A 15447-nucleotide genomic window follows, 5' to 3' on the forward strand; every position below is an offset into this window, starting at 1 on the left:
AAATATGTAATACGTTAAAGATTTTTTTTATCATTTATAAATGATCATATTTTTATTTTCAACTCAATTTATGAAATTTTGAGAGCACGGTCTAATCATACTTTCAATTAAAATGAAAATTTTAAGAGAAAATGTGAGACCATGATTTAAATTTTAGTAAGTTATAACAAATACTAGATAAAAATTTAATATTTTATTTATAAATTTAAATAGTATACGATTAGATATTAGATTTGAGTTTAACCTGTTAAAAAAGATACATTTCCAAGGTTTATATTTGCCAATTTCAATTTTTTTTATATAAAATCCAAATGGTCGCCAAAACAAGGTGATTTAAAAGAATATCCTTATAGGTAGTTCATAGTTGATTTTGAACTTTTGATTTCACTCGACGTAAAATTTTATACTTAACTTTTAATGAGAAGGATTTTAAATATGAGGGGATGGAGTTGGTTAAAATTGTTCAAAAATTATGACATGACTATTCTATATCAAATTTTATCATATTCAAGATAATCAAGTTTACCATGTCTTATACCCAATCAAAGTAACTACTCAAAATCGACACACTTGATTAACCACTAAGGAATCACACTAAATTTGAGTCACTATTTCAGGTTATCACCAGATTTTTCGAGATACCTAAGACCTTTCTCGAAAAATCATTTGAATCCTTACCCTTAAACTTTTTAAGTGTGGTTTTAAAATAAAGATTTGAAAATTTATGCACGGGTCAAGCGGATGCTATAATTTGTCTGACATAAGTTTCGAGCTATAAAAGGGACATTCGCATAAATCGATCAAATCAGATGTCTCGGAAACAAACCTGGCCCTAGACTACCAAAGCCCACTAATCAGCCCAAATTGCTTCCCTCCTCCAACATAAATTGAAAAAAAAACCCAAACAAAAAAATTTGGAGGGAAATTTTTTCAGGGAAAACAATGAGCAGAAGACGCCACCAAATCATCTGTTCCTCCGACGAAGAAGACGACGGCGACGACGAACCTCAGCAACTCGCTGGCGGCAATGAAGAAAATGAAAATCCTAACAACATAGAAATGGAGATTCTAGAATCGTCCACTAACTTCGAATCAGTAACCCTAAATTCTCCCATCCAAAACCCTACACCTAATCATGAGCCAAACGTCGACGTTTCTGAAGTTATCCGAGCTGCGGATTGTGGTATTGGTCGGGTATTGGAAGGATTAGGGCTAAGATTGCGGAGGGAATGGTTAGAATCATGTGTTAGAGGACTTGAAGGATCAGTAGTAGGAGGGTGTTCTGGATTGGATGATACGACGAAGGCAAAACTTTGTTTCGAGCAGTTTTTGTACTCGGATATGAATTTTTGTGGTGCAGGAATGCTTCCAAGGGACGTGCACAAGCTGCATTTGGTTGATCTTAAAGGACCCTTTGTTCTTCAGGTATAGTGAAAATCTAAATGCTGATGAAGTTTATCGCTGTTGTGGGTTCAATATGTAATTTTGTTAAAAAAAAAGTAAAGCTTTATCGGCGATGAGGTGCTCCCCAGCTAGTACAGGGTAGGGGAGAGTGGAAGTAAGGAAAATTGGGAATACCCCTCATCTCATACAGCTCTCTTGATGCAAAATCTAAAATTTTAGGGAGGGAAACAATACAAAAGTTATTTACACGGAATCCAAAGTGCCATGCTATTATCACTTACTCTTGAGGGCACTAGTGCTAGATGTTTGATAATTTCTCCTCCTACATGAATATACAGTACGTAGTCTTTCTCTTGCATTTTTGCATGGAGGTTGTTTTAGTGCTTTGAAATCGGTGAGTTACCATGGAGCAACTTGCTGGGGTGTAGTACATTTGCAAAACACATTGGTGATACTAAAAAAGCCGAAGTTGTTTGTTAATTTGTCTTTTATAAATTGAATTAGTTCGACTTTCATGTTTGTAAATGAAAGGCTATGACTTGACATCTTAGTTAAGTTTTGTTTGAAGTAACTATATGAATCTTTTTAGTTGCATTTCTTTATAATGGAAGTACCTATGTGAATCTTGACTTCAATAACTTATTTAGTTATCTAATACATTGGTTTATCACAATATAAAGCTGGATGGAAGACAATATCTAATATGGGTAACCAAAAAGGACGGGGCATCTTTAAATGTGCATTGAGGAGAATTTATATATTATAGTTTTGTTATGTTTTGAGGAAGAAATTTCTTAAAGAAAGCTCAATATTCACATGGATGAGTAGCTTATATTATTTTCTTGTTGATGAAAGTAGCTCATAATTTGGTGAACTTCTTAGAACTATTTGGGAAGGCATTTCAGGAATTGGGTTTGCTGAGAAAGAAGTTGGAAACAGACATCAGTTAGTTTTGGTATTAAAGAGCTTCTATTGTTTTCTCCTTTTTCTCCTCTTATTTATTTGAAACAGAGTATAGTTTCTTCTTTGTAACATTAAAACTTAAGTGCCAAATCAGAAAGTTGTGGAGTGATCAAGAAAACTTCATTACTTTCTGCAAGCAGTTAGTCAACAGAAAAGTTCCAAATTTATTAAAAAATGTTGATCTATCCCCTCGAAAAATAAGTAAAAGGCAATCGGTGAGAAGAGGCTCATTCATGTTCTTGGGTTTGAAAATCAAAGTTGATTTGCTTAATTTCTTTCATAACAGTTGTTTACTGAAACCATTTTGGAAAGGTTGGTAGTTAAATATGACACTTCTTGCAATTAGCTTTAATGTACCAGAAGCTTCCTTAAATTTGGTCAACCTATACCTTTAATGTGACTCTGACTATTCGAGTGTTTCATCCCCTTCTCCCTCAAGGTAGATGAAATTGTGAATATTAGTTGTCCTCTTCGAGATAGGTATCAGAAAGCAGCTGCTGGAATAAAGAGGTGTCTGAAATTGTCCATGACTGATGGCATTCAGCGAGTGTTTGGGATGGAGTACAGGCCTATAAAAGATCTCGATGTTCTGGCTCCTTCTGGACTGAAGGTATATTTAAGGAGTACCAATTAGCAATTACCATGTTGTTTATTAGTTTGTCAAGTAGCTTTTAAAGTCTTATTTACAAGATGAGAATTGATAAGAATAGTATTTGTCACAAAACTTTTTCCATATTCATATAGATTGCTGCTGCATTTTCCAGGTTGCTATCTGTAATGTTCATGTTAGGCATGGAATTCTGATGTTGGTCCCTGAAGTTATTGAAGTTCTGGGTGGGATGGTGGAAGAGTTAGAAGAAGCAAGGAAGCGGCTAGTTAATGAGATAAATAAGCCACCAAGGGGGAAAAGGTATGACGAAGGACCAAGAAAACATTTACTGTCTGGACCTAATTACCAAATTCTGATATTGTTTGTACATGCCTTATACAAGTGTTGTAGTCACTTGAATCGCAGAGGTTGATGGTCAGTGCTAGCATTAGAGGACCCTAACTGACTGGATATTGGAATATAATTAAATGAGGATTCTAATAGTTAACCCCAACTAACATGGATTATGGTGTAGTAGTTGATGTTTAAGTCTCTTCAGGGGGTATTTTTAAGGGTCAAATAGATATTCTGATGGTCCTAACTTAAAGGTTAACGTTAAGAGCTGTTTCTCTGAATCTTAGCAAAGTAGTACTTTGTCCTCCCCCTTCCTCGTCCATTTTGTTTTTTGACCTTCTAGTGAAGACTTAATATCTGTTGCTCAGTTATAGGCTTTGGTTTACAAATGAGTGAATAAAGCGTATTGTCATGATTTATTAGTGTTATGCTAGAAACAACCTCATCACTTTTGGTGATTTAGTTACTTCGTCTATGCCCAATGCCAGAACAAGGTCTGGAGTGGTTCCTCCTTTGGCAACTAGAGCTACTGGTGCTGCATGGCCACGAGAAGGTGTTACTGTTCCAGAGCACTCTGATACTTCCTCAAGACAAAGTATGCATTTTCAGGTTCATGAACGAGGTACTTTGACACCCTAAAGATCTTCTTTGCAATTAGTCTAGGATATCTGTATATGTACTGCATGTTCATTTGTTTTTGGCGTTGCTTTCAATGTGAAAAACAATTTATGTGTGCTACTTTGGCTTATATGGTTAGGCTGGTCTTCTGACTTTTAGTATGAGAGAGTAGCTGATATTTTGTCAGATTGCTCCCTTTTGATGGCTTCTCTCCGCACAAGCTTGTGTTGTTTTAGGGTTTCTTACTATAGTTTGAGTGTTAGTTTGCTGAACATTTATTCCATAGTGATATGGCTAAGGTAGTGCTACAAGATGAAAGATTGGTTTACATATTTAAATTGGAATAAGTTCTAGATATAGCCTCTTGTATCATCTTGTGGTGAACGGTGATGTCCCTGGCCTTGTTCGTTGGACCACATGTTTATTAATTAAAGATTGGTAGCGGTCTACCTGTTTGACAAAAGGAATGGATCCCAGAAGAATGGATTCTATGTATTTGCTAATGATGTTACTAGCTATTTGCCGACCCAGGTTTTGTCATGTTCACAACCAAAGATAAACAATTTTGACAACAAAGGTTATCAGGATATTTGCCATATGTGTCACAAGGCAGTTTCTCTTGATTCTTTGAGCAAATTTGCCACATACCCTATTATATCCTCTTCAGTGCTGTCTCCCAGTGTTAAAGTTGTTAATTTCTTGAGCTGGACTATTCTTGTTAGCACTGTGGATATATGATTGATACAGCTGACCTGGTTAATTTGGATGGATCATAGTTGATTGATTGATTGATTTGTTTCTGTTTCACTTGTCCTATTCACATGGACAAATCTCTATTGTTATTAATTGGTTTTTATTTATCTTTGTTGATAACCTAAACAAACTAAGGCCGTGTAATTTTATTTCCTACATCCAAAAGGAAAAACAGAAAAGAATCTGGGTGTTGCTTGTATCTAGAAAAATCCTTTAGGTGAGACTTTACTCATTATTAAATATGTTTGTATGTTTTTTGGGGGGAGGGGTGTGTTTGAGGCGTCGGGGTCTGTAGGTGTCTCTGTAGATACACCTTGCTTGTTGCTCAATGGATGTTGTAGGAGAAAGTAACACATGATATGATTTGATTCTATAGATTAATTGTTTTCCAGTTCAAGGTGCACAAGGAACTTTATAAAAAAAAAAAAGGTGTGTGAAATATGCCGGACAAGGGGAAAGGGGGTTTACCTTTTCCACTTATCACTCATGGGACATGTACTGTAATAACAGACGATCTATCTTTTAATCTCTCTTTGGGGTGCAGGAACATCTGGTATTGCTACTTCTGCAACTGAAGAAATTCATCCCATTACATCTGGGCTACCATCTTCTACGACATTCACCACTCCTGTTTATAGAAGAGAGGCTCAATCTAATTTTCCATCTACTCCAGCTGTTTCTGTCCCATTCAATAGGAAGGTTACTGGGCCTACCTTTTCATCTGATGCAGCTAGTCATGCAGAGGATATCCATATGGCTGACATGACCACCGAAGGCATTGATGTTCCAATTAGAAGGGAACATAATGACCCTGTCCTTTCATCTTCTTACTCCATGGAAGTGGAGGAACTTCTGTCAGATGTTAGAAGTGACCCTGCCACACCTGCCAGTAGCAGGAGCAGAGGAAGTGTCCGTGTCTCTGGCGGTAGTGTCCATAATGAAGATGTAACACCAGATACATTGTCTACTGCAGCAATTGACATTGATGAAATTGATTTGGTTGATGAATTGGACCATCCATATATACTTTCTGGAGGGAAGGAAAACCCTTTCACTTACTTAGCTAGTCTGTCAGCTAAGCAGGCTGGTATGAATGGCAGGGCTTCCACTGTTACAGGAAAAATTAAGGTAACTTTTTCTCTCCCTCGTGATACCAACTTCTCTGATGCTGCCATATAGAGAATTCACTGTGTCCCCTCTATCTTACCCTTAGGCCTTAGTAATTGGGTCTTCTTTCCACTTGGCTGTAATTTGTATGGGTCAATTGGAGATACTGGCAAGCAGAATAATCTCTATAAATTAATCTAATGAAGATACAAGACTGAAATTCCAATGGCAAATTGCTTAAGTAGGAATGGAGTTTTTCTTAAGCCAATGGCAAATTGCAATCTATCAAGAAAAACCCCATTACTGGCATGCCTCTTCCTAGCAGCGAACTTTTATGCATATCTGGTTCATTTGCTATCATTGTGCCTTGTCTTGACTTTTGTGCATTTAGAGTTGGTAATTAGCCATTGCAATTAAGATTATTTTAATATCGTGTTTTGTCATTCACAATACAAAACAGTGAACTCTATTGTTTTTGTTTTTAGTGCAAAAAGTTGGGATTACGGGGTAGAATTATCTATCATGTTAATAAGAAACTGATATCTGCCTTAAATCTGCAGTGCTTTCTTACTGGTGTGAAGGGCTTTCAGTATAAACAGAGTAGTAAATACGAGCTTCGAGTTTATGTTGATGATGGCAGCCTAATCTCTGAGATCCTTATAGATCATGCTGTAAGTTATTGAAGACTGGACCCTGACTGTCAGAATCTGGTTATTGTTTAACTTTTGTCTGCTTCAGCTTGTGCAGAAAAAAATAGGCTTTTCTCCTGCAGAGGTAAATGCTGCTCTTAGTTCTTCAGATAGCAAACGAGTCAGTGACACGAAGGAGACACTGAAATGTTTCCAGAAATTCTTGATTAATTTTGAGGTATTTCACTGCTATCCATGAAGGGAATTTTGTTGATAGAAAACTCCACATGAATCTTCTAAGTTCATATTTGTTTGTTGGATCAGTGCAACTACATCTCTCCAAGTGAAAAATATGCGTCCAGGGATAGATCTTAATGGCATGACTGCATGTATTTGATTAATAAACCGTGTCAACCCCAAATTATTGATCCTTTCATTAATCATTACATGAATCATGAAAAATAATAGAATACAAATGATTATTTCTATGATTAATAATAACTCGATTGTTGCTGACGTTAAAGCTATTACCTGCTGAAGGATTATGATCTCGTAAAATTAGTACTTCAAAAATATGCTCTGTGCATGAAAATGTCTTGGGCAATGTGTCTTGCAGGGAACAATGCTTGTTCATTTGAATGAAGAATCTCCAATTCCAGTTGCTACTGAAATGAACCAGGGGTGTTCTGCCTCTGATGCATGGTTGCTTCTCAAAAGACTAAAACCTTCTACTTCTCCGCGACAACATCATCTTCATCACCCAGAAACCATCAATTTATCCCCTTGATGTCTCGTTCGTTCTCTGGAGAGATTCAAAACCACGAGAGCAAGGTGAGTTACACAGGACATTGGTCAATTCAGAAAGTTGTTGCATGGAATGACACCCTCAGAAGCAATAGCGTAAATGCAGAAATAATTCACCTTTGATCCAAACAATGAAATGACTTCTCAAATTGCGTAGCCAGGGTGTATGAGGGGGGGTCCAACCTAACCTTCTTCCTCGGAAAATTACAATGTACATATAAGGTCAATTAGCTAGATTCATTTTGTTTTCTGTTATTCGTCTTTTATCTCAAGAAGATTTAAGAATTTGAATTACTATATATTAACTAGAAATTCTTTTCGAACATAGATTTTGAAGTCTATTTGATATATTTAGTTCCTTTTTTTCCCTTCCCTTTTCTTGATAATTACTTTCAATTTGATCGTGTAGCTATTCTTCTTTTATCTTAAACAATGTAATTTTGAAATCCTTAATTGAATTATAATGTCCATTGTACAATACATTTATTACTTCTTCCAGTCCAATTTTAATATATGTTACATTTTCCATTTTGAGACGTGTCGAATGTTTTCATTCTACTAGGAGTAATAATATACTCTTTACGTTTTAATTTGTTTGTCTAACTTTCCTTTTTAGTTTGTTAAACAAAGAATGTATATCCCTTTTCGATAACTTTTTGATTCCATTAAATCATATAGGAGTAATACATTTTCCATTCCATGTCAAGTCAAAATAGGAAAAACAAATTGAAATAGATGAATAAATGATACTCTCTCCGTCCCAATTTATGTGAGACTTTTCGGATTTTGAGATTCAAACAAGTCTATTTTTAATCGTAAGTTTTTTATATTGAATTGCCAATTATTTTGACTTATAGTATTTTTTACGTAGTTTACAAATATATAAATTTACGTTGTTACTTCAGTACTTATGTTTGTGATAAATAACAAATATCTCGTGAAATAGTTACGTTCACAAGTTAAATTCAATTTAAGCTTTCCATTTTTCCCTTAATAGTAAAAATATTCGTCTAGTCAATCATGTTATAACATGTCTAAAAGTCTAATAATCATATAAATATCATATCACATTTAAAACTAATAAAAAAAAATCATTTTTTTTAATTTTTTTTTTATGCTCAATTAAATAAGTTCGAATAAATCAAAACGAAATAAAAATAAATACTTTTGCAAATTGAGGGAAGTGATGAAAAGCATGAATTATAGAAAGAGAAGAAAAAGTGTGGACAAAGAAACCCCCCCAAAAAAATAATAATTGAAGCATAGAGCTTACAAGTCGCTACGAAATAAAAGGCAAGTCCTATAAATATTTGTTGCCAACTATTCCTTTCTAAACTCTCTCACTTCTCTCTTCATTTTCATAACTTTTTTCTCATTTCCACACTTTCAAATCTCTTACTTTCTCTCTCTAGCTTCTTGAAAAAACTAATCTCCTTTGTCTATACAAGAACAATAAAAAAAGAAGAGTTTTTGGAGCTTATTTTTCAACCCATATTGATCATTGAGGATATAAAAGAAAGAAAACCCCCTTAAAAAAATTGTGAGTTATCTCTTTTTATACAAAAAGTTTATATCTTGAATCACGATAACAATAATTCGAATCAAATAGTTCCTCCAATGTTTGTTATTGACACTTGTTGAGATAGACAAATTAAGAATTATTTTTGTTAGACAAGTTATGAATAGTACTAAGGGAGTTGATCGATATGAATCTCTTATTTTGTAATGATGCATATTGTTAATTATTATTAATTGTTATGTTTCGCTTTCTATCTCTGTAAAAGGTAATCTTGACATGCAAACTTTGAAACACTTATATTATTTCTTACTAATTTAAATTCCTTTTTTTTTTTTTAATTTGTAGGAATATTTGAAAACTTGATGGCCCCAAGTGGAGGAGGAGTGAATAAAAACAACGGGACATCAATATCGAGAAATCATAATGGAGGTGGAGGAGGACTAGGGGCAAGACAGTTAAAAAAAGGTCCATGGACAACAACGGAAGATGCGATTTTGATGGAGTATGTGAAGAAACACGGAGAAGGGAATTGGAACGCGGTTCAAAGGAATTCGGGTTTAATGAGATGTGGGAAGAGTTGTAGGTTAAGATGGGCGAATCATTTGAGGCCTCATCTAAAAAAAGGTGCATTTTCTTTAGAGGAAGAAAGGCTTATTGTGGAACTTCATGCAAAACTTGGAAACAAATGGGCTCGTATGGCTGCTCAGGTTTGTTTATTTATTCTTCGATAAGAATTAATACGATTTTTTGGCTCATCATTTTCTTATGAATGCGATCTAAACATTAATTAACACCTATATAAAAAGCAGAATTCATGATTCAAAATCTTGGTTCTAATTCTTCATCTCTTTTTTAAATACAATTTGTGTTAGACTATATATGTGTGAAAAGATTGGTTATATATAACGAGCTGAATTCATCGATTCAAAATCTTGATTCTCATCTCCTTTTTCCGACACAATTTGTGACTAACTCAGATTATTTGAAAAAAGTCCTTCTCATTCTTCATCATCAATCGATTGATTCAGCGTAAATCTGAATTAGTCGGATCAATAGATTTCAAATATTGTCACACATCTACGTACATATCTATATGATATTGTGTGGTTCTAGTAAATAAGCTATAGTTACCACCAAAATATATGCAAAATCGATTTTGATCCAAAAATCTTTAAACTTTTAAAATCTTGAATCTGTCTACGTCAACATCACTAGAATTGTGTTTCATCAACTCTTTTTGTACTAATTAATGTCAAATGTACTAATTATTTCTTTTTATTCTTATTCAACATACACAGCTTCCTGGTAGAACAGACAATGAGATCAAGAATTATTGGAACACGAGGCTAAAGAGAAGACAAAGAGCCGGATTACCAATATACCCTCAAGACATACAACCACAAAATTACCAACAAGACCAAAATCAACAACATAGTACTAATATCCCTTCACCATTTGATAATCATCAAAACTCCAATTACAACAATAATTCCCCTCTTTCCCTTTTAGATATCTTCAATCCTTCAACAATGAAACCTAGTAGAAACATTATTCCACATCAATACCAATTCAACAATAATCCTAGTTCTCCATTTCTCACAAACACAAATAATATCAACAACCAAGTCAAGTTTTTTCGCGACCCTCGCGTTAGCCTCTCTCTAACATTAGCATCATCGATGAAGAATTCACAACTTTCTTCAATGGTAGCACCCGTGCCTAATAATTTTAGTCAAGGTTATTCTAGTTCAATGCCGGTCCCACCACTTCAACATACCTATCCAAATTTCACCACAACTACTAGACCTTATACCGCGATTTCCTCAAACCCTAATGGTTTAATCTTAGGTATGCGTGCCTTAGCCAAATAAATTTAATTTGTTCATATTTGTTAATTCATTTCATATTTTCTCAATTGTACTTGTATTTTCACCAACAGGTATGGGCATAGAGCATCGTTCAGTCCAATCGTCTGTGCCTAGAAATACAAGTACATTAAGTGATCATGCTGATAATAATTACACGGTTAATCATGGATTATCGCGAGGAAATAGTGGATTATTAGAAGATTTATTGGAGGAATCTCATACTTTAACAAGAGGTGAAAAAATTGAGGAAAATTGTCCAATTAATGAAAATGAAGATAATAATAAAGGGAAATTAGTTTGGGAAGAATATGGATTAACAGAAGAAGCAGCAGATGCAATTTTAACTGAAGAATCAACATATAATTTTGCTCATAAACATTCTGAAGATTCAAGTTCTCCCAATTCATCCTCAGGTAATAAATTCTCCATTAATTTTAAATCGAATTTAACTTATATACACATGAAAAAATGGAAAATTACGATAGAGCTCTAATTGAAATTTAGCTTGTCGAAAAATTACATTGTGCAAATAGAGTAAATATATATGATCTTTTTTGGTTATATCTGATCTGTTGAATTTCTTTGACATGAAGAAAAATTCAAATATAGTGATAAAGGGGATTCAAAATTGATTTAGGTCGTACGTTCTAATTACAACTAACATTCTAGAATTTTTTTGAATTTCCTTATATAAATTTCTGGTTCAACTACTATTATTGACGATAAAAAATTTCAAAAATACTTTTCAATATTTCACATTTTTAGTATTGTAAATTGTCAAATTAAGAATAATAATGCAGAAAGTTACCCATTGTCCTAGTTAGGTTATCTTAAGCTATGATATATATTAACTTATGTAAACTTACTTAATATGTTTAGTATTTTTTTTATAACTTATGAGTTTAATTAAGTTCTATAGATTAACGATGTTAAAATTATTTATTTAATTAGATAATATTAAAGTGTATTGAAGGTAACTTTATTTATAAGAATTTATTTGTAACCTATTGTAAATGGTAAGTAACCTACTATATATTATAACTTGCTAAATGAGACTTGAAGTAAAATTACTTACCATTGTATATAACTTATCTCCTAACACACAAGAAAAGTTAGAATTAGCTATAAACTCTGTCGTTAATTTGTTGCTTAGTTGCTAGTAGTTAACATAGTTTTTTTTTTGATAATTTGTTGCTAAATAAAGTTACATAATTTGTCTGTTGCTAATTATTTTTTCTTTTTTTTTAATAAAATAAAATAGTGTAGTAATATTAATTTTATTTTCTTATATTTAATTCATTTTAGAAATTGAATAACTTTGTATTAATGTTTTTTTCTTATATATATAGGGATAACAACAAAGGAAGCCTCATTAGAGAATATGGGTAATCAAGTGGATGATGATATTATGAGATTTCTTGATAATTTTCCACTTGGTGTACCTGTTCCTGATTGGTGTGATGATCAACAAAATACATCCAATGGTCAATCTTTTGAATGTGACCAAATTCAATTGTCCTCAAAATCAAGTTCATGAAGACTCAAAATCGCAGATTTGAAGTTTATCAGTTTTTTATACAACAATTTCAAATATAATAATTAGTCAAATAGTTATAGATGTTTAGAAAAATTCTTAATACATAGACGAGATCTGTGTGTAGGGTACACGTGAACCCGTAAGTTACAAGCTAGATCCGTCTCTTTGAGGATTATCAAGAATAGGAAATTGGAGCATGTTGTTGGATTAACATGCCTTTTGTTTTAGTTAATTAAAAGTAGTAAAGACATTTATTTATATTCATAAATTTGCCATTAAGTAAATAGCAAAGATTGCAAGTTGTTAATTTTTTTAATTTTCTTTTGCTTTAGGTTAATATTTAGACTGATTAATGATAATTGGTCATTGATCAATTGTCTTGGCTTTATTTGTTGTGATGAAACAAATAAACTTGTTGTTTGAGTTATATGCCTAATTTTAAGATGTGTTTAACTTTTATAAATCGATAATTTTTATACTATTGGGTAATTTGTAAGATAATTATCTATAATAAGTAAAGTTAATAACATGAATATTAAGACAAGTAATTAGCTTTTTTGCAGCAAGTTTAGTCATCACAAATCAATTTTTTGTGATGACTAAACTTGCTACAAAAAGCTCCGAAAATTATTACCACTAATAATGGCGATTCTAGGATGGTTCCTAGTAGATTGTAGAGGTGGACATGGTACGATATGTTACGGTATTAAAAATTTTGTTTGATAATTTAGGTTTTTGGTTTTTAAAATAATATAGTAGAGTAATTCGATATCGTTCAATATTTTTACGTTGAATTTGAATTTGAATTTTTCACGATCGATATAATAAATAGATAATCATAGTTTAATCGCTTTTGACTTACATATAATCATATAATAGATATACAGAGAATTATGATTCGAATTTTTAAAAAAATTCCCAATTATACCATGCTTAACACCTTAAACATGTGGAGATAGTCGAAAGAAAATACAAGCAATTTTCTTCATTAATTAACTAATTACACAGAGAATGAAATTTCAATCAAGATGAAAGAGTCAAAATTCTAACGTCTAAATAATTACTTTTATATTACTAACTAGTGTACTTATCCGCGCTTCGCGCAAAATTGAATATATTTTTTAAATAATTGACGTCGTTAATTGACTATTTTTCAATAAAAAGTGTATAAAAAAATACAAATCAAGTCACGATCGTGATGTTGTCTATTCAGAAAATTGCTAGAAAGATGTTTTCAAACTTTAATTTCCGCTTAACATTGCCGATCATAAAAAGAAGAAAACGTAAAAAGTATCTTGAGAAAAAAAATTAAGTTGATTATATAACATTACATCGGAGATTTTACTTTGCAATAGAAAATAAAAGAATTGAAACACATAGTATATAATAAAATGTGTATTTATAAAAAGTCATGATGTCGTTAGTAATTTGATGTGTACTTATCTACTCGATTATATAAAAATTATCATAGAATGACAAAATATGAAAGGTGTACCAAGAGTTGGATCAATGTTTGTCCCTAACACATGTAGAGGAGTGGAAGAGTTTTATAACATTAATCTAATTATTATTGTAGTCATCACAAAAAAAAATTAATATATGATAATAACTGTTCAAAAAATAACTCTTTTTTTAATGTGAAAAATTAAGATAGATAATTTTTCCTTTAAATAATTACAAGGTAAATACATATTAATCACAAATGCACATTGATTATAGCATAACTATAAAATAACTTTTCATTATATATGTACACATAAATGAGAATTCTTTCTTCATTCTTTTCATTAAATAATTTATTTATTAGTTAAAAGTTTCAAAAATATTAAAAAGATGGTTTATTTATTTATTTTGTGATTGATTTCTAGTATGATAGACCACATCATATATTTTTAGGGACAATAATATCTTATAGCCATGATAAATATATCATAGGTGATATTATACCTTTCAAAAATGACAAAAATTTAGAATGTTAATTAGAAATTGACAAACAGATACACACATGTAAAGGAGTGGCATAGTTTTATAACATTAATCTAATTATCATTGTAGTCATCACTAAAAAAATTTAATAATTGTAGTCATCACTAAAAAAAATTAATATATGATAATAACTATTCAAAAAATAACTCTTTTTTTTAATGTGAAAAATTAAGATTCCTTTAAATAATTACAAGTTAATTACATATTAATCACAAATGCACATTTATTATATCATAACTATAAAATAACTTTTCATTATATATGTACACATAAATGGGAATTCTTTCTTCATTCTTTTCATTAAATAATTTATTTATTAGTTAAAAGTTTCAAAAATATTAAAAAGATGGTTTATTTATTTATTCATTTTGTGATTGATTTCTAGTATGATAGACCACATCATATATTTTTAGGGACAATAATATTTAATAGCAATGAGAAATATATCATAGGTGATATTATATCTTTCAAAAATGACAAAAATTTAGAATGTTAATTAGAAATTGACAAACAGATACAAACATGTAAGGGAGTGACATAGTTTTATAACATTAATCTAATTATCATTGTAGTCATCACTAAAAAAATTTAAGAATTGTAGTCGTCACTAAAAAAAATTAATATATGATAATAACTATTCAAAAAATAAATCTTTTTTTAATGTGAAAAATTAAGATAGATATTTTTTCCTTTAAATAATTACAAGGTAAATACATATTAATCACAAATGCACATTTATTATGGCATAACTATAAAATAACTTTTCATTATATATGTACACATAAATGAGAATTCTTTCTTCATTCTTTTCATCAAATAGTTTATTTATTAGTTAAAAGTTTCAAAAATATTAAAAAGATGGTTTATTTATTTATTCATTTTGTGATTGATTTCTAGTATGATAGACCACATCATATATTTTTAGGGACAATAATATCTAATATCCATGAGAAATATATCATAGGTGATATTATACCTTTCAAAAATGACAAAAATTTAGAATGTTAATTAGAAATTGACAAACAGATACACACATATAAAGGTGTGGCATAGTTTTATAACATTAATCTAATTATCATTGTAGTCATCACTAAAAAAAATTAATAGATGTTAACTATTCAAAAGACAACTCCTTCTTTAATGTGAAAAATAAGATAGATAATTTTTGCTTTAAATAATTATAAGTTAAATATATATTAATCACAAATGCACATTTATTATAGCATAATTATAAAATAACTTTATATTATATATGTACAAATAAATGAGAATTTTTTTTTCATTCTTTTCATTAAATAATTTATTTATTAATTTAA

The 15447-nt window shown here is 31.2% G+C and overlaps 3 protein-coding genes across 7 annotated transcripts in view; 2 read left to right on the forward strand and 1 right to left on the reverse strand.

The window, feature by feature from the left end:
* The window catches only part of LOC125823765 (small ubiquitin-related modifier 1-like), a 498077-nt gene that overhangs the window by 100087 nt on the left and 382543 nt on the right, over positions 1-15447 (reverse strand). The gene's annotated exons all lie outside the window — the stretch shown is intronic.
* On the forward strand, positions 928-7355 carry LOC125823718 (recQ-mediated genome instability protein 1). 2 transcript variants are annotated; one of them, XM_049503088.1, is made up of 8 exons: positions 928-1425; positions 2807-2977; positions 3132-3277; positions 3799-3932; positions 5226-5809; positions 6349-6459; positions 6527-6655; positions 7034-7355. In XM_049503088.1, exons 1-8 carry the CDS (start codon positions 943-945, stop codon positions 7202-7204), a joined length of 1929 nt encoding a protein of 642 aa, XP_049359045.1. In that variant the 5' UTR covers positions 928-942; the 3' UTR covers positions 7205-7355. The 2 variants fall into 2 exon arrangements, with proteins under 2 accessions (XP_049359045.1, XP_049359046.1); XM_049503089.1 differs by having other exon boundaries at positions 6536-6655; positions 7034-7280.
* Positions 9103-12158, forward strand: LOC125823583 (transcription factor MYB101-like). Its single transcript, XM_049502938.1, has 4 exons — positions 9103-9447; positions 10039-10588; positions 10680-11021; positions 11958-12158. The coding sequence occupies exons 1-4, from the start codon at positions 9103-9105 to the stop codon at positions 12143-12145; spliced, it is 1425 nt and encodes a 474-aa protein (XP_049358895.1). The 3' UTR covers positions 12146-12158.

This window comes from Solanum verrucosum, unplaced genomic scaffold (assembly GCF_900185275.1).
Source record: "Solanum verrucosum unplaced genomic scaffold, falcon-dt-bn FXZP01000093.1, whole genome shotgun sequence".
NCBI lineage: Eukaryota > Viridiplantae > Streptophyta > Magnoliopsida > Solanales > Solanaceae > Solanum > Solanum verrucosum.

Coding starts and splice junctions, on each gene's coding strand:
- LOC125823718 (XM_049503088.1), top strand. CDS start 943: ATGAGCAGAAGACGCCACCAAATCATCTGTTCCTCCGACGAAGAAGAC. Junction 3,278..3,798: donor AAGCCACCAAGGGGGAAAAG/GTATGACGAAGG, acceptor GCCCAATGCCAG/AACAAGGTCTGGAGTGGTTC. Junction 6,460..6,526: donor AGATCCTTATAGATCATGCT/GTAAGTTATTGA, acceptor TGTCTGCTTCAG/CTTGTGCAGAAAAAAATAGG.
- LOC125823583 (XM_049502938.1), top strand. CDS start 9,103: ATGGCCCCAAGTGGAGGAGGAGTGAATAAAAACAACGGGACATCAATA. Junction 9,448..10,038: donor GGGCTCGTATGGCTGCTCAG/GTTTGTTTATTT, acceptor CAACATACACAG/CTTCCTGGTAGAACAGACAA. Junction 10,589..10,679: donor CCCTAATGGTTTAATCTTAG/GTATGCGTGCCT, acceptor TTTCACCAACAG/GTATGGGCATAGAGCATCGT.